Source organism: Amphiura filiformis, chromosome 5 (assembly GCF_039555335.1).
Source record: "Amphiura filiformis chromosome 5, Afil_fr2py, whole genome shotgun sequence".
Taxonomy (NCBI): Eukaryota; Metazoa; Echinodermata; class Ophiuroidea; order Amphilepidida; family Amphiuridae; genus Amphiura; species Amphiura filiformis.
The window spans coordinates 49,543,515-49,562,941 of record NC_092632.1 but is presented as its reverse complement, the minus strand read 5'-3'; the positions used below and the strand labels follow the sequence as shown (position 1 = coordinate 49,562,941).

Here is a 19,427-nt window from a genome sequence, read left to right as displayed (position 1 = left end):
GACATATTTGTAATGTTTACACATATCCCAACTTGGAATCAGCCAAATTTATTATGTTTGTATGAAAACAGAGCAATTTTGAATTTATTGTCTTAAAGACATTAATTTAAATCGCATCAGGACACCACAGTTTAAGGTGTCTGTGTACTCTCAGACATGCATGTAGTAAAAGTGCCATAACTTTGTAATTATTCACGCAAGACATGTAAAAGTACACATTTTTATATAAGGGAAAGACATCAATGAATCTTAATATAAATACAGATTTGGAGTAAATCTATCACAAAAAAGTGAATTTTTGGCAATGTTGTTTTGGTACGTCATGAATAACAAAAAAACACTCTTTTTCTTAATCTTGAGGCTCCATTCCAAAAACCGTTTTTTTATAGACAGATTTTTGATATTGTCCTTCTTTTTTGAGATATTGACCATATAAAGCATCATTTGAAATGAACTTTAAAAAAATCAAAAATGCCTACTTGCACAATTTGATGCCTAAAATCGGAAATAGACAAAAATGTAAAAAAATGAGAAAACAGTTTCTTCAGTCAATCATGCTTTTTACTATGAGCATATTTGCATACCTATAGATGGTTTATTTATTGAGTTATCGTGTACCTCAATCGTCATTTTAACGATAAAATAAACATTGAAATAATGGCAGTTGAAGTTTAAAGTGGTCACATTTTGCACTCTGATCGAAGCTCACAGGAGAATGAGGCAGTTCTCGTTTTTCTACCTTATACATCGGGTAAATCCGCAGCTCCTTCAGAAGTTTGGGCAAAATCCATTCATATCTTGATATTTAATTCGGGGGAAAGATCTTGAAAAAAATCACATTTTATCAGCTAAAACGGAGCCATTTGACGACTAGGTTTTTGTGATAGTGCTTCCGTTGTGCTTCCATAAGTTGTGCTGCGCATGCAGATAAGCATTGCGTATGCATAGCGTATCTGCGTGTTAACGTTGTTGCGCGCATGTACACCGAGGTACAACAAAGATTTTTTTCCTTTTAAATTGCGGAAATGAGTGAAATAGTGAAATAAAATCCAGTTTACAAATCTGGATTTTCTTTCCTTGTATTTATAAAAAACATAACAAAGTCCATTTTCAAAAAAGCACATACATTTCAAAAAAGCTCAATTTCGCAATAAGAAACAATGTCTAGAGTACACAGCCATGTTAAGCGACCAAGATAGCGAAGTGACTTTTCTCTCATTCTACCTCATTTTCTGCATTTTGGTCACCTTTTCTTTAAAAAAAGATGGTGGGCAATTTATAGAGTAAATATACAGTATTTACTCTATAAATTGCAGGCTATATGTAAAAATGATATTATGGATCACTAGTGACTTTAACATGGAAATAAATACAAAGCAGTATTATATTCCTTGCATAGCTTGACAATCTCAGACAAACTAGTTGTATGGTCTCAATTTTCTAATCCTGTCTGGGGAGAGTCTTTCTTTACCTGTGTGTTATTTTCATACCAAATGAGACAGACACAACAATGGAGCATGATCTACAGGGTGTATCAAAATGATTGGTACCCGTCAGCTTTGTCATCTAATAAAACGCCTGCCTGCTTCGTCCAAATTCAACATTAGATCCTCTTGAAATTACTATAATTTATAGTTTTATGACCTTTTCTTACATAAACCTACAAACAAGGTAGATGTTATACTGCATTTTGATGTGACATTATTGTACGTACTCACTGGATTTTGATCGGTACCAATCATTTTGATACACCCTGTAGAATAATGCTAGCTGCTATGAACCAATTCAAATTTCTTGTGGTACAAGAGCATGATTGTAGGTAAAAATCTCACAGACAACAGATATTGGAATGTTTTCCAGGCTTATATGCCATATAATTTCCTCGAGTCAGTAAACTAAAATCAAATTTTGAGATTTTCTCAAAAACTGTCAATTTTTGTAGGAATATGTTATGCTAGTTGGATTCCTTGCATCATTTCCTTTCTGAAAACTTATACTTTTATATACTTCTCATCATTACATTTAGAGCTACAATAAAAATAATATCTAAATTACTGACTGAGGAAGATACAGACTATACATGTAGGATAAGTAGGGATACTCTGTGATGAGAGTTTGGTTCCAGGATTTAAAAGTTTGAGTTAGGATTAGAAAATCTATTTTGATGTCAAGATAAATAAGCATATGATTAGAATTAAGGCTGGTGTTGCTTATTCTGACGTTGTCCCTTTAAATTGTCTTTTTCTATAACATTTTATGTATGAACTTTCATGTTTTCATCTTTTCTTTTGTATTTCTCTTTATGGCAGTTCTTGGACATGGTAGAAGTGCAGCTTGAAACATGTAGAACATTGAGGACACCTACAAATGGCAGCAATGACCAATTTCCCACACAGATGTAAGTTTTGATTTTCCCAATTATTTGTCATCCTTTCTTTTGTTGAATTATGTATCTTGAGTGGGCACAATTATTCTACACTAACAAAAATTAAAGAATCAGACTTATTTATTTAAAAGCACTTACACTAGTTACGGAGTACTGAAGTCCCATGACACTGAAAAACACTTTGGTCAGCACCATCAGAACAGAAAAGGAAGAATGAAAATAAGGATTGTCTGATTCTGATCGCTTAATCTTCAGGCCTCGAAATAAGACAGAATTTCTGAGAGCCATTTGGGCCCTTGATCTTAAATGTTTGATGGCCCTCACAAATTTTTGTAGGCCTGAATTTGGGCCATTGGTTTTAACCTATGAACCCCACAAAAAAGTGAGAAAAATTGCCACAAATTTTATGGGCCATTTGGGCCCGCCGGATATGTCTTTTTGGGCCCTCACTGATTTTTCGGGGGCTGAGGGCCCTTGGGCCTCCTTATTTCGAGGCCTGTTAATCTTCTGATCTGATGTTAAAGCCATATTATAACATTTGCTGAGGAGGATGCCCTCAATATTTTTCAAAATTCTTGTTTTTTACACGATTATATTGTACTTTATTAAACCAACATACCTTGCAAAATCAAGACCCTAGGTGCTGTAGTTTTGTCAAAATCCGAGATTTTGAATAAACCGCAGGAACCGTCGGTTTATTATTACGATGGAAATATAAGTCAAGCGCATACACGATGTTCATAACACAGTGCGTACATGGCGTGCGGCATAACACAGTACGTACATGGCTTGCGAGACGGTGATCTACACAACAAAGGATCGTACAGTAACAGAACCGAAGGAGTGATACATATTGGCGACATCGTGATACCAGTACAGTGTACTATTTAAGAACACATATTTTTGAATACTGCATCAAAACCAGGGTTGATATTTACAAAGTGTGTGTTCAGATTACATATATTTACATTTCGGATGTTGCACAATGTTTATTTTGTCTTGTTTCCTGTTGATCTATGAAGATCTTATTTTTCCTGACCCATGTCAATCATAATGCATAGATCTATATAGTGTATTGTGAAAGTGGACATTTTCGTGCTACATATATTTTCACGTTTTTCACGTTCCAAGCTTCTACCACGAAAATAATGATGCACAAATATAGTCCTTTTGTGTATACATGTAGGTCAAATTTAAAATCGCAAATTTAAAAACAAGGGAAACGGTAAAAAATTGGCAAAGCGCAAAAAAATGAATCTAGCAAAAATGTTTCACTGTGTTTAACCTAGTGGATTTTATCTTGTGCAATTAATAAACCAATGGACTTGGTTTATAATTCAGTGGGTTTAAATGTGACGCTATAGTGCTGCAAGGTGTATGTTGTTGATATAACTAAGCTTTGAATATTAATCTATAACCATACAACTTCATGTAGACATAGGTCTGCACATACAAGATTCTTTTATTTTTAATGTTATTTTGTAAAATTACAGTGTGGTTCAATTAGTATTATTATTATTGTTGTTGTTATCGTTGTTTGCTGTTGTTGTATGCTGTTGTTATTATTATTTATTGTTATTACTTGTGGTTGTAGCTGTTGTTATCATCAGTATTATTACATGTAGTACATGTATTATTTTTATTATTGGTATTATCATTGTTATTGTTATTGTTATTATTATTGTTATTGTGTGTTTACCTGTTCAATACAATATGTTCTTCATCCAAAATGTGTGAGAATTACCAAATGTCATTTGAAGACCTTCACATATTATTCTTCATTTAATATTTAATGAGTTACAGATTATAAGCAAGTGAGCTCTTTCAAGATTGGTTAATTATATGCCATGGTATTCTAAGACTATAATATTTTTGAATGCTATAGAGCCTGCCGTTCATTTCAAATTTCAAGTTTCTCACACCAGATAGAAGCAGGTATTGATTGTAATTCAGCTGTTGCTTAACAAATGCTGACCTAGCTTTGCTAGGTGCGGCCATGAATGAATGAATGAGGTTAATTAATTTTTGAACATACTGTTTAAACAAGCAAAATGAATAATTAATATTTTTTGATCAGTTAAATCTTGACCTACATGTATTGGCCACACTACAATGTGGCAGTGAGTGATCAATTAACTCATACAGACAAGCACATCCCACATACACACACACCCCACACACCCACCCCACCCACACTCACATTGAGGGGTATGTTAAACTAAATATCAACCAAAATATTCAACGGTAGCAACTGGAGCACACCTATATACATGCACCATTACCATGATGATGGTAGTATTTTTAATAGATTATACTAGAGTTCTGTCTTTTTCTTTCTGGAATTTTTATGTTGCTCTGCAATCTGCATACACACAATAAATAGTACCAGTAACTTTCAATATGTACTGATAAAATAAGGCATTTATATTATACTTCACATAAGTTTAATCAAATGTGGACTATTTATATGTAGATACTCTATGTAAATATTGTGATGTGAATTCAATTGTTGTTTATTAGATCATGTAACATTTGCTATGTATATAATATAGAAGCAAATTTAGATATTCAGTTTAAGCCTTTTGTCTATGTACAGAATGTTATGTGATTTTCATTTTTGACACATTATTTGAAATAGTATTTTGTTTTATTTATTTTATTTATCACATGTCCATAGAATTTGCCAACAAAACAAAAAGCATTGGAAAATCACCACAAAAAGAGAGCTAATACATGTACAATGTATGTATAGTGTGTCAGTGAGTACAACATTACTAACTAAAGTGATCTTGTTTATTTCTATGTTATAGTGGGTCATCGACTGGTAAATACGGGTTTGCAGAGAAAGTACTTGATGGCATGTATATCCATGTCAATTCAGTGTCTGGAACGTTCGTATCGGATACATTCCACGCAGACATTCAGGTAAGTTGATTTATCACAAACACTCTAAATGTCAATGTCAAAGTATTATTATTTTGCCTCAAGCACCAAATAGGGATGCTCTGTCAGAGTCAGTGTCTTTCTCAGAAAATACTTAATTACGTGTGATTCATTTATGATATTGAAATTCCACCACCCACAACAAATGTACAGAGACAATAGGTTGAGTCCAGGAGAAAGGGAGGGAGGGGAGAGAAAACAATTTTCATATTGTAAGATTCCATGCTACATGTATGCAACAAAATAACATTGATTTATCAAGCAACAGGCATACATAATGCAGTAAATATTTCAAGGCTTCATTCATTGCATCGGAGTTCCTTATTTAACACTAGAAGAAACACAAGATTATAGACCTGGAGCCATGAAAACCGTACACAGGATGTATATGATTCAGACCACCTGCCCGCTTGTACTAAAGAAAAAGAAATGAAACCAGAATAGTACATTATTGATGTCCTCACACATAGGCATGGTTATCAATGCAATGGTCATTAGCTGGCCCCATTTTAAAGTCCAGAATCCAAGCTATGCCACCATGTGTGTAACCAGCCATGGGGGGGGGGGGGACAACCAGGGCTAAGGGTGATTTACCCCTGAAAATCCCAAAATAGCCCTCAAAAATTAAATTACAGGGGAAATTCTTAATAGAAAGTAGTCCTAAAAGGAAACAATTTTAAGACTTGTGGCTCAAAATAAATGAGGAATCCATTTAGCTGCCAAAACCCCTTGAAAGTAAAATAAAATAAAAACGGTATTTAAACAAAATAAAAATAAAAACGGTATTTGAGGCCTTGAGCAGGTTCCAAAAAAGGCAAGCTATTAAATAATTTTTCACTCCCCCATTTCACCTGAAAATATTTACCAGGGGACAGTCTGCCTCCTCTCCTCATTCATAGCAAATTCTAGTCTTGTTTTTGCCAAGTAAATTGAAAAGTCACTTTATAAATGAAATCCATCATGAAATTTGTTTCATTTTTCTGCACAATTCTGAACAAGCTGTTTGTTTTATGCAATCCCTACACAATTATAATATGGGTTTTTCATCTGTTTTTTTGACAAGCTGTTTTGTTCAACTTGAGTTTTTTGCACAGTTCTTAACAAATTGTGCTCTTTTCCCAGTCATTTAGGTGTAATTTAATTTTTTTTTATTCTGCGCAAATTATTAGGCCCTGAAATATTCATATTAAATCAGAAGTGTTCATGTTGTGTGAAGAAGAAAAATGCTTCACATTTTTATACATTTTGTCTATATTGTGGTCAGAGAGTCGAGTGTGACATGTGTATCTACTGAAGATAGCAATTCTCTCTCTATGCATAACTTGTATCCATTGGTGTGACATGATGACAAAAGCTGTGATACTGCATATGAAAGGATAATTAATGCCATTTGTAATGTAACTAAGGTAACGCAGAATAAATTACAGTGTTCTGCATGTTATGAAATAAATGACTAAAACAAAAGGGTATTATATATCTACATGAGATAGTAACTCTCTGCACAAATCATTTTAAATGTAGTAACTCTGAAATGTATGTAAGAGAAAAAAAATGTGATACCTTTAGATTTGAAAGAACGCATGCATCAGGAAAGGGGAGGGGGTATGCTTAAGATGAACATTGAGACAACACTACTATAATCCTTAGTTTCCAGTGACTCATATAGCGTGCGCACGATACTAAGAAGAACATAGGAATTACAGTGGGTGTTCGAACACATTTTTTCCGGGATTGTAGGTAGAGATTAAAATCATAAGACATAATGCAATTATGAATATGATGTATAGTAAAAAAACTAGAATTACATGTATGATCATTGACCTGTATAATACATAAAGGGTCAAATCATCAATGCTGTATTCATCTATGCTGTCTACTGAAGATAGCAAGTCCTTGTATCTATAGCATGTGTTTGTAGCTAGATGATAAAGCCAAATTAGAATTATATTTCACATGTGATAATCAATGAGCTATGATAGGTGATCCAAATTTCTTCTCCATGAGTATCACCTGTTCTTCACATCAGTGATTTTGGTGCAATATGGTTGAAGTGTTATCTACTGAAGACAGCAGTTCTCTGCATAGTTTATTTCTAATGCATACCATAGATAGCATAGATCTAGAGAAAACAAAACCATTTTGATTATTGCTGCTCCACTTGTATACTTTAGGTAATTAACACTATGGCAGCTACAGGATGCTTTATATAAATAGCTGAATATTTGCACTGTAATATCAGGATAAAACTACTCCCCATTCCAGAAAAATACAGCTCTAATTCTTTTGGATTAAAAAAATATTATCCTGTTTTGCCAAATGAAACATAGCTAAATATCCTAATCCTTTAGTTACTAGTTAGTCCTAACTGGCAATGAAAGTAAAATTTTAATATTTGGTCAATTTTAGAAATAAGAGCCAAAAACATGCATTTTTAGGGCGTTTTTCGACCTTTTTCGTATTCTGTGACAATCATGCCCAAAGACTTGAACAAAGACTAATTTCAAGTTATGCATTCTAATTTTTGTAAAACACATTTTTCAATCTTTTACATAACCAATTAGCAAAAATAACAAATAATATTAAAATTATGAGCTAACTCTTACCCTATACTCAAGATTTTGAATGCTTAAACTTGTGCCAAGTCTTACAATTTTGTGACGTCAATTGTAAGAAAACATGCAAAATTGCATGTTTTTGGACCATATTCCCTCAAATTGCAAAAATATTATTTAATTTGACTTTCATTGCCAGTTAGAACTAACTAAAGGATTAGGATTTAGCTATGTTTCATTTGGCAAAACAGCATAATGTTTTTTAATCCAAAACAATTAGTACTGTATTTTTGTGGAATGGGGAGTAGTTTAAGGTGGGACAGGTGTAATTGACACTTTTTTGTGTAGAAAGATCATAGAAAATCTTTACATGATTCATTGTAACAGGTATAGAATTAAATGTAGAAAAACAGGTTCAATTTAAATTTTATGCATATTAATTATCTAATTTAATTAGCGAATATTAGTGGTTTTTCAAAAAAATATAGCTCCACTATACAATGCCCTATTGAGACACTTGAGGTGTCAAAATAAAGCTCTTCCAAGGATCTAGTGCATGAGCCTATTCCCAGTAACATCAAAGGGGGTAGGAGGTGTAACCCGTATGATTTTGGGATAAAATGACATCTTGCGTGTACCAATTTTGGCATATTTGGTTATCTTATTTTATCAATATCCAAGAAACATTTTAAAGTAGGTTCTTGCACTAGATAATGGTCTAAAGAACATAACTGTCAACTTTCAGGTCTATAGGGGGTATACTTTAGGAGCTGCATTTTTTCAAATGTCGACTTTTGGTGAAAAAATGAAATGCATGAAAAACGCATGGCAACGGATTTGTAAACAAAGAAAATAATAGATTCTTGTTGTAATTAACACGCTTTATATACAATTTACATAATTTTTCCGGATTTTTTTTTATGTTATGAAAATTACATACATTAATGTCTCTAAAAGTGACAACAACTAATTTTTGATGAAATGATGATTTTGGCCCATCTAATTACACCTGTCCCACCTTAATTTCACATTACAAATACTGTATAGCTGAGCTGGAAGATGTTTATTTTCACACTTTTCGTGATTAATTTCAGAACCTCTAAAATAATCCAGCTATACAATTTTAAAAACTCCAACATTACTGGCTGCACTCTATACCACAGATAGCAATTCGATCATTAAGCCTACTTGTTATTTTTCACAGGCTGTAATAATAATTGTTTTGAAAGTATGCATAGACACACTTAACTGAAATGGTAATGTAGCATTTAGCCATGAGATGATAAGTACATGTACGCTGTCAATAATTATGAATAATCCATGAGTAATATGCAGTCACTTGGAAGTAGAATAATAAAGTTATAATTGCAAATAACTTGCGCATAGAATTACTATCTTCAGTAGATAGCTATTTATAAGAAATTCTAATTTCCGTATACTTTTGAATTGAAGCAAGTAGAGTTTACAAAATGCAGCTGGATATTATGAATCCATTGAAATTTGGAATTATATGAGGATATCATGCTGGCATAGCCAGGTGGCATAGCAACCAACCCACTTTGTTCAGGGGATTAAAGACAGACACAGGAAATATTAACAACCCCCTTCATGTGCTTTGCATACAGTACAACACTATACATTGCAGAGTTCACTTCCTGAAATTAGAGCAGTTACGTAATAATTAATTTCAACCCTGATTCATAATTCAGTCACCCACCTTTACACAGTGTTTTTTGTGGGACCTGAGAGCACTCAGACACACCAAATTGCATAATGCATACGAGTAATGTCCTTTTGAGATCAAATAATTTTGATTTGTTAAAATTTGCGATATAATACAAATTTATGGCGAATTATCAAAAATTTGTTTTTTTTATAGTTTTTATATAAACAGTCCTCAAAGTCAACTTCATATATCTAATGATATGTGCTTAAAGTGTATGTAGCTGGGAGGAAAAGTCATCCATCATGAAAATTTTGACCTTTTGTATTGAAGGTATACATTTTTTCCCCAAAATACCTACAGGTAATAATTTTAGGTCTTTGGGAGGAAAAAATTTATATCTTCAATACAAAAGGTCAACATTTGCATATTATAGATGGCTTTTCATCCCAGCTACATACACTTTAAGGGAAGGGGTATGAACATTTGGACAGTATTTATTGTGGGACATTAGAGCACATCAGACATATCGAATTGCATTCTGAATACTGAAGAATGTCCTTCTGATATCAAATAATTTTGATTTTTGAAATTAATGTAATTGATATTTTTGATATTTAACAGTACTCGAATTAAACTTTATAAATCTGATGATTTATACTTAAAGTGTATGTAGGTGGGATGAAAAGCCGACGATCAATTGAAAATTTTGACCTTTCGTATTGAAGATATGGATTTTTTCCCAAAACACCAAAAAAAATTAGGTCTTTTGGGGAAAAAAATCCATATCTTCAATATGAAAGGTCAAATTTTCAATTGATCGCCGCTTTTCCTCCCAGCTACATACACTTTAAGAATATATCATTAGATTTATAAAATTTACTTCGAGGACTGTTATATATCAAAAATTTGAAAAATATCAAATTCTAATAAGGCAAAAAAAAAAAAGGTTTGTCTCAAAGCTCACGAGAAATTTAAAAACAAATGCGAAATGCGATTTTTTTTTTTTTTTTTTTTTTATTCCCGACTTTTTTTCATGGTATTTTTTCTGGAAAAAACTATAAAAATTTTTTTTTTGAAATAAAAAAAATTTCCGCATTTGTTTTTAATCAAATCGTGGATTTTACAAACGCAGCATAGCTTTGAGACGAACCTTTTTTTTTTTTTTGGCCTAATTTGTCATAAAATTTCATATCGTGAATTTCAAAAATGAAAATTATTTGATATCAGAAAGACATGCTTCAGATTCAGAATGCAATTCGATACGCCTGAGGTGCTCTCATGTCCCAATTAAAATACTGTCGAAATGCATAAAATGCTCATTCCAGATCCCTTAAGTACATATCAGATTTATTAAGTTTACTTGAGGACTATCATAATTTTTAATAATTTGTCATAAAATTTGTATTATATCGCTAATTTCAAAAAATCAAAAATTATTTGATATCAGAAGGATATTCCTCAATTCCAGAATTTTATTTTTATTTATCCGAGCCCTTAAATATATTTACATGTAAATTGCAAGGCTTAGTGACTGTACATGTACTTTATTTAAATCATATATTTTTAGTATCCAGAAGTATGATAAAACAATCTATAAAAAAACTTCAATTCATGAAATTTAATTGCACATGTATAGCCATTTGTATAATAGAACTATTAATGGTTGGCCAGCAACATTTGTGAAAGTCACTCGCTGCAAAGCAGTACAGTGGACTTTTTGCTCTGGCATCAAAATAACTTGGTATAAATTATTTCTGACATGTGCCATATGTTAGTATGGTTACAACTGGAAATGCATACTGTACTAATGATTTAATTTGAGGTCAAATCCTTCATATGCCATAAGCTCTGGTGCTAGGTTACTTGTATGTAGTACAGTCTAAAGGTCTTTGGTTCAAATCTAACATTTTATTATTGTATTCAAGCTAATTACTTCCCCTTCTCTATAATTGGCACTCCCATTTGTGTTTAACTGTTTTAGGCCTCCTTGCAGTCACTTCCATGAAATTGGGCCAAAAGGTACATTTTGTCAGATTAAAATTATTTCAGCATTATGGTACAATATACTTTTTCAACTGCTAAATGGTATGTGCAGTAAACAAAAAATCAACACAACCAATCACACACATATTCAATGAGCGTGTGGCATGGTACGTGTATGATTGTGCACACCAATCATGTACCTTGTTACTCTTTATGTACTTATTTAATGCAGCTTATTGGATGCGGTGGGTTTTCAAATTTGCATTAAAATCACCAGAAATTGATTGGTTGAATATGTGTTGATGGTATTTCAGTGTTTTTTATAAAACCTTCTGTAAAGGTCTGTAATGGCTGCACTATTATCCTATGGGTGCTTTATGTACTCAACTAAATATCAAGAAACTGACAAAGTCCTAATTGTGGACTATTCTTGTATTGTTAATTCAAGTCATTGCTGACTGGTTTTTGCAGGAGAACTGGACATATAATTTTTTTTTAAATCATCTCGGAAAATAAAAGTTGTCGAGATTGCTTGTAAACACAGAGGATCATATTGATTTCCCCACAACACATTTGTCTAGTACAAGCATTTTCATACCATTGATAACATATGGAAAAGGCATTGAAGTACAAATTTTATTTTCTAAGACATTGGTTCTTCACTATCTGGTATGTACACTAAATTGGCCCATTTCAGTTTTGTAAAATTTAGTCTAATGTACATGTATAGTGCAAACAGTCTTGGAATGTAATCAGTACCCAATTATGAGTACTACCCACCAATGTTTTGTTTTATTTTGTATTATAATTTAAGTAACTACTCTCAATTGAATATTGTTTTATTTAACTTTGATTGGTTACAGATTGCTCAGGTTCTTGTGCAGAGCAAGACTCCAGAATGGCAACTGTCAGATTTACGGATGTGCAGAGTAAAAGATATAAATAGGGGTGAGGTTATCACATTCAAAGAAGTAGAATGGTCAACATTACGACTCATCATTGATGCTACTGAGAGTGGAGGGCCTACTACTACACCAATTAGATTAATCACTAACCAAGGAAAGGTGGGTCAATATGATTCTAAATATGTTTCAGTTCTGAGAAAATAGTTGTTGCCTTGTGACTGAAATTTAAAGATGGTTTTTGATTGATCAGAATTTGTTGTTTCTTCTGAAAAAATGTTGCAATTGCTGTCTGAATTTGATGGAGGGTAAAACAATACTTTCTTACTACACACTGGCCTATATAGTGCTGATGTGACATGCTCTTCCTGGTACTAACCAATTGACTCCAGTGGAAAAAAATGTAATTTAAGACAAATTGCAATATCTCTCATCACTTCAGAGCCAAATAATAGCTAGGAGTTTGTAATATTAGTTTGCACTGACACAAGTAATCTTGTGTAAACTCTTTTTAGTTTATATAACACATATTTATGTGCCATGATCAAGGGAAATAAGTCTAATTTTGAGTTATAGGCAAAAAGGATGCCCAAATTCTTTTGTTTCTTATTATTTCAGCAACTGATAAAGTGCCTATAGCATGCTAATGAGAAGTTCAATTTTCATGTGGTCTTCATCAAAATGTAGCATTTTTGAAGGGATAGTGACTGGTGTAAAACACTTAAATTTAATAATTTTTGACTTCAGACTCATTTCTTCACATGTGTAATCAAAGGAGGTGCAATTCCAGTGGCTAATCTTTCATCAATTCCTTGCATAATGCTACAGGGAAACATAAATGTGTGTACATTAGACTAAAGTTACCGTGGTTATATTACAGGTGCGTGTGAGTCTCAAGAAGCGACTGGATGACTGCAGTCTGGTGTCGTCACGATTACAAGTACTACTAGATGATATTCTTTGGGTGCTAACAGATTCCCAGCTCAAAGCAGTCATCTTACATTTCAGGAGTTTGTTTCCAGTCATACAGAAAGCAACTGAACTAAGCAAAGCTAGGGCATCCAATAAAGTACAGGTATGATTGGAAATGTCAAATTGGGTGAATATTTTGGGGCGGTATGGCACTGGGAGCGAAATTTGGTTGATCTTTCAATCGACCATTGATGCTTGGAGGTTTCTTATTATTTATGAAATATCAATAAGGTATATTGCTGATAGAAACTGATAGGCAAATGTGGATTTGAATCCTTTTCCTTCCTAGCATGCATCATTTTTGCCTTTTGATCACTATACCTTATTAATTGACTATAATTGTTAGTTGTGATAATTGTCAAATTACAGTTTTACCATTAATTCTGATTAATTATTTGATGGGTCATTAATAACCAGCATTGATGGTCAACCCCAACATCAAAAATATTTGGTTGCGGTGTCTGAAACAGCATACATTTTGAGTTTCTGCTCTTATGGTATTTCAATTTATTGAAAAAGTGGTAATTTTTGCAAGTTATTTTTTATTTGCTATTCAACAATTATGAACTACTTCACTTGTTTATAACTTTGTGACTTTGAGTTTTCTTACATAAAAGAACATATTTTGCATGTTTTTAGCGGTAGCTGTATTGAAAATCAATCGCAAATTGAATGTTCCACAAAAAAAATCCACTTTCACAGTATTCAGACGACCCTTGCTTGTACAGAAGTACTAGTACAAGTGCCCTTGGGCTGCTAACATATATTTTAATATCCTCACCTATCAACCTCATACCTTATGACTTAGAATATAAAAAAGCTTCAAGCAAGAAAGTTACTTATATCTTTCAATATTATGTCATCTGCATGCCCTTTCTGTCTTCCTTGCAAGTTGTGACCAAACATAAATTGACTGAACATGACAGAATTATTCAGTAACCTCCAATTAATTCAATTCTTTCCATCAAATTTGATCAACTTTTGAGCAAATATCAATCATGGTGCACCAATGTATAATTTCCATAGTGAACTGTGTCTGAAATATGTTAAGGGCACTCTTTTAAGTCATTTTATGGATAGTTAAAAGGAATGTGTCCTATAAAATTCATATTAGTAATGTACAGATTCTAAGGAAATCTTGTGGCTTTCAGCTCAAGATGGTGTATTGGAAAATACTTGTCTTTTTGCGGTTAATATAAGAACCGCAAGTCTTGAACAAAACTGTGAGTGTGATTCTTGAGTTGTTTCCCTTTTACAATTTTCTTCAGTGTTTAGCAAAAATGTCTGTATTTTTCTACAAATATGGCAAAAATGTGTGGAAAGAGTTGTAAATATGGGCACACTCTACATGTAAATCCCATCTTCAGTAATATGAGGCCACCTATTATATTGGCCAATATTCACAAACACAAGTTTTTATTGATGTTGTGAAAAGCTGTGACAGTTGTGATAATGCAAGTACATCATGTTCTGGTAAAGTAGGCTTTTTAAGTCCTCCTCTGTCTTTGCCCAGAATCCTATGGCTTTATATCACAGTTACATTTAGACATGTATGCTTCTTTGTATTTAAATATGCTAGTCTGTGATGCAGCAGTTCTAACATGTGGGTGTTTTTGATTACATTGCAAAGGAGTTGATGAATGAACTGGTAAAATATAACGGCATAATGTTCTTATGAATGGAAAAAGATTTAGTTAGTGTTGCTGTATCACTATAATTGATAATGTTTTGATCAAATGTTATTGTTGACAAGCAAATAGTTTATTTCAACACATTGATATATCTAGATCGCAATCAAGAGTTGAGCAGTTTTTTGGTTAATGAAATTGCCTTCTTCTTTTTTCACTTCTTTTTTAGACTATACCACCACCACGTTCCGGTGGCACAGACCCATCCAACAGACCTCATAATGTGAAGAGTTCCAAGGAGCTGCAGATGGTTCAATTCTTTGAGAAGTATGATGTGGTGGAGACCTCTTATCACTTGTTCACTAGACATATTGATTTACATCTATGTGATGAGATGAACCAGACAGCTGAAGGTGAGCAATAATTGGGGGAAAAGTTGAACTTATAAGCTGTGTTTGAAGATAATAAACATACAGAGTCCATTGCATAGAGACGTCTATGGTTGTTTGTGTCTGAATTATTGTTATTCACACATGTACAATATATAAAAGAGTTTGAAAGAATCGTGTTCAATTTGTTAACTAAAAATCTTAATTGTTCAAAGGAACCTTATTTTATCATTTCAATCTTACTGCACTAGTCTTGGGCAGACTTTCTTTTCAGTGCATTTTTGTGTTGTGCGTAAGGAGTTTAATGCAATTTATGGCGATAATGCACACCACACACCATAGTCAACACAATTCAGTGTGGGAGATTTGCTGCTCACTATTATGTTGAACTTAAACATTAGGAGTATTGAAAAGAAAAACATTGGGTAATAATAGAACAGCAAAATAAAAAAAATAAAAAAATATTTTCTCTTTTTGACAACAGTGAAATGTATCCTCCAAACGTTTTTACATAAATATCTCTTTCAAAAAGTGTTAATTTATTAGTTTTATCCTAATGAGACATTGTGAAGTTAACTTTCCTGATACCTGTGACTTTCATTTCCAACATGCATGAAGTCAGAATTATTAATTATGTTGATTTTTTATCATGATTATTTAAGTTTAATGTTTGATATGTTATCATTAATTTTGTTAATTATTAACAATACCCAATGTATCATGTTTTTGTAATTTGTTGGCATTTTGTGTTTTATTATTTCCTTCATTTTCAATAAAAAAAAGATGGACTGGACACAAGTAATCAGGAAGGTATATTTTTGTTTAAAATGTATTTTGATGTGTGCTTATGGAGTGATACTCTAATTATCTTCTCTTCTGCTGAAAGATTGAATGTGATGAGGAAGCACAAAATAGTGGTCATGTTAGGCTAGACATTAGTCTTTAGTTAAATCTTTTTCTTGCTTTCCAAATTGAATGAATAGAAGCAAGACAAAAACATAGGAAACATGTTATTTTGTCCTCTGCAACATGCTGCATAGGGAATGTGCTTAGTCGTCGTCTATCAGGCTAGCCAGCTGACTTACTGGTCAGAGGAGATCTATTATGATAGTACAATGATGAATATGCATGAAACAGTGTAGGAGTCTAGGAGATGATAGTGCTAGATGAGTTCTGGTACTTCTAGTATTGTGTCACACTGTTTGGATGTCTATGGATATTGATGACCTAATTTGCATAAATGGGGGTCAAATAAAATAATTTACAAGATCTATACAGCTGCAACCATTGTAACACACAGATATAGGTTATAATTAGTAATGGACATCTTTATGCATATCTGAATTCTTGTATTCTGTGTTGTACATTTGAGTGATCTTCTAACACATTAATATTTCTCTCAAATAACATTTACATTGAACATAAGCATTATAAGCATTTAGTATAATTCAAATATGTCATGTCATGGCGAGTTGAGATTGCTATAATGTCTCTGTATTGTAGGCTTGTATTTGATATAATTATCTCATAATATTTGTGTATGACAATTGTTTGTATTCAAGTTGCCTGAATATTATCCTTTAGATCTTACAGGACTTGAAACATTTTCATATTATTTTATATATTTATTTTTGATTGATTGGTTAAGTTTTATTTATGGAATTAAATAACAAGAACATGTGGTGGTTATATACAATCAGTTTCAGGAATATAAGATTTAAAATTATTAATATACATAACACAAAGAGAAATCTAGGTCATATATTACTAGCAAATAGTAAGGTGTGAGACTACATTGGACGGAGGAGGTTTTAGTTATTTTCCATGAAAGTGTTACAAATGTACATGTAATCCAATTTTCACTATGTCAACTGGATCATGCCTTTGAGTCCTGAACCACAATTAAAATGATTTGCTAAAGTCTACTGCATTTTCTATCATTTCATGATCCAGTTACCATGGAGTTGCATATTTGTTATTTTGTGTGTGTGCTTATGTTTGTTTGCCTTTTACAGGTACTTTTCTCATCCTTCACAAGCATTATTTTCTGTAAATCAAGCATACATGTGTTAACATTGAAATTAACATCTGTATGTTAGTACCATCTGACAGAAAAGCAATAATAAGGAAGGGCCGATATCGATTAACCTTTCAAACCTTTGCCTGGAAAAAAATGTGGAAAGTGGGAAGCTCCTTCCCGGGAAATTTGGAAGTTTGGAGGGAAATTAAGGTCCTTAAACAAAGAAATACATAAGAATTTGGAGGAAATTTGTCTTTTTGAAGGAAATTTTGATCATCTTCAGGAAATTTTAATTTTTCCAGCCCTGCACATTGTGATGCTTAATATGCAAGCACCAGGGTGCATTCGCCAATTCATTCAAAGCGAGGACAAGATATAGTTTCCCACATTCAAAGTGAGGACATTATGGCATAGCGAGGACAAAATCCTAGTCGTTGCTTTGTGAATAGGTGCACTGGATGACACTCTTTATGTGGGGTATAGTGGAGAGGTATGGGCAATTTCCTCTCTTTGTATGTGGTATTCAGAGATGTCCTCGCTGTGAAAAATGTCCTCACTTTGAATGTGTGAAACTCACTCTTGTCTTCGCTTTGAATGCCGGGACAGACACACTTTTATACTTGTACACACGCTTTTATACACACATCCTCTCTTTGAATGCCCGCGCACGTATGGGTGTTTGTATAAATGTACATATTCGCCAAATTTGGTTTGCACCCTCTGCCCTTTGTTAAATTTTAAATTCATCTTTTGTAAATAATATATAAGTAAATGCTTACATCCCTTAGATTATGAGTTAATACTCTGGTGAATATAATTACAGAGACCTGTCAAATAATATCATCTCAGCACATTGTGTAACAACTTCAATCTTAACTATTAATTGCAATTTCAACTGTAATGATTGGATTTTTCTCATTTATTTCCACACACACACACTTTGCTTGATTTCATGATGGTTATCAGAAGAAGAAGGTACATTAATCAATGGCACTGATATTGCACAGTTGTGTTGTGGCACTTGTCTGTAGATGCATGCATGCTAGCTTGATTTTATTAATACTGTATTTTGTGATCACATATAACAATATATTGTACTGCAATGGTAGTGTGATTGCCCTTTGTATGAATCGTTATTCTCTCATTTGAATTATTACCAAGGTTATAAATGGAAAACACAGTTTTGGTTGCAACCAATTTTATATAAACCTATAAAATGTATTATTTTTAAGCATAGCAATAAAAATTAGACAATTCAAGTTGCATTTTATAAGTAAGTACAGCTCTGAATTATTGATCAGGCATGAAAATTGTGCTCTACAAGATTTAGAGGGCATAGTTGTATTGATTGGTGTAACCTGAATCACCTTTCCTAATGCCTGAATTTTACCACAGGTACTCCAACATGACAATTTTTAAGTGGCTTGAACTATCACATTGCTGCAATTGTCTGTATCTGTCTCTGAAAATCATATGTAATGGACTAGACTAGACTTTGGATTTCAAATTCAGTCACTATAAATGCAATAGAATGGACTTGACTCTATTGTAATGTGACAGCTTGTTTGAACAGACAATACGATATTGACATAAATGTGCATGTGTATTGTTTTGACTGCATGATATTGTGTGCTGTAGTTTGAAATATGATGATTTTGCAATATGTACGACGTGTAACTATTACCCTTAAGGTATTTGTTGAAGTTAAGGACAAATGATTAATTACAGTGACTTAGGTATTCATACTGCTACTAAAATAAAAAAATAAAATGGAATGAATTCTTGGATATTGAAGTGCATGTAAATTGTAGAGTTATAGTATTTGAATGAATGATGCTGGCTGTTGTTCAGAATAACATGCTCACAATTTGCAAAGTGAAAAACTAAATTTTTGTTCTTTTACTTTTTGTTTTGCTATAGCATAAAATTGGCTGATTTTTTTTTTAGCGGGGTGAGACATGGAATTGATGAAAGTTTTTTTCAACA

At 32.7% G+C, this 19,427-nt stretch overlaps 1 protein-coding gene across 1 annotated transcript in view; it reads left to right on the top strand.

Annotated features, from left to right (window-relative positions):
• Positions 1–19,427, top strand: part of LOC140152251 (bridge-like lipid transfer protein family member 3B) — a 64,901-nt gene that overhangs the window by 15,251 nt on the left and 30,223 nt on the right. The window contains exons 4-8 of the mRNA XM_072174554.1: positions 2,310–2,398; positions 5,197–5,311; positions 12,394–12,594; positions 13,313–13,507; positions 15,262–15,445. Of these exons, the coding sequence (XP_072030655.1) occupies positions 2,310–2,398; positions 5,197–5,311; positions 12,394–12,594; positions 13,313–13,507; positions 15,262–15,445 (784 nt within the window). The remainder of the gene's footprint in view (positions 1–2,309; positions 2,399–5,196; positions 5,312–12,393; positions 12,595–13,312; positions 13,508–15,261; positions 15,446–19,427) is intronic.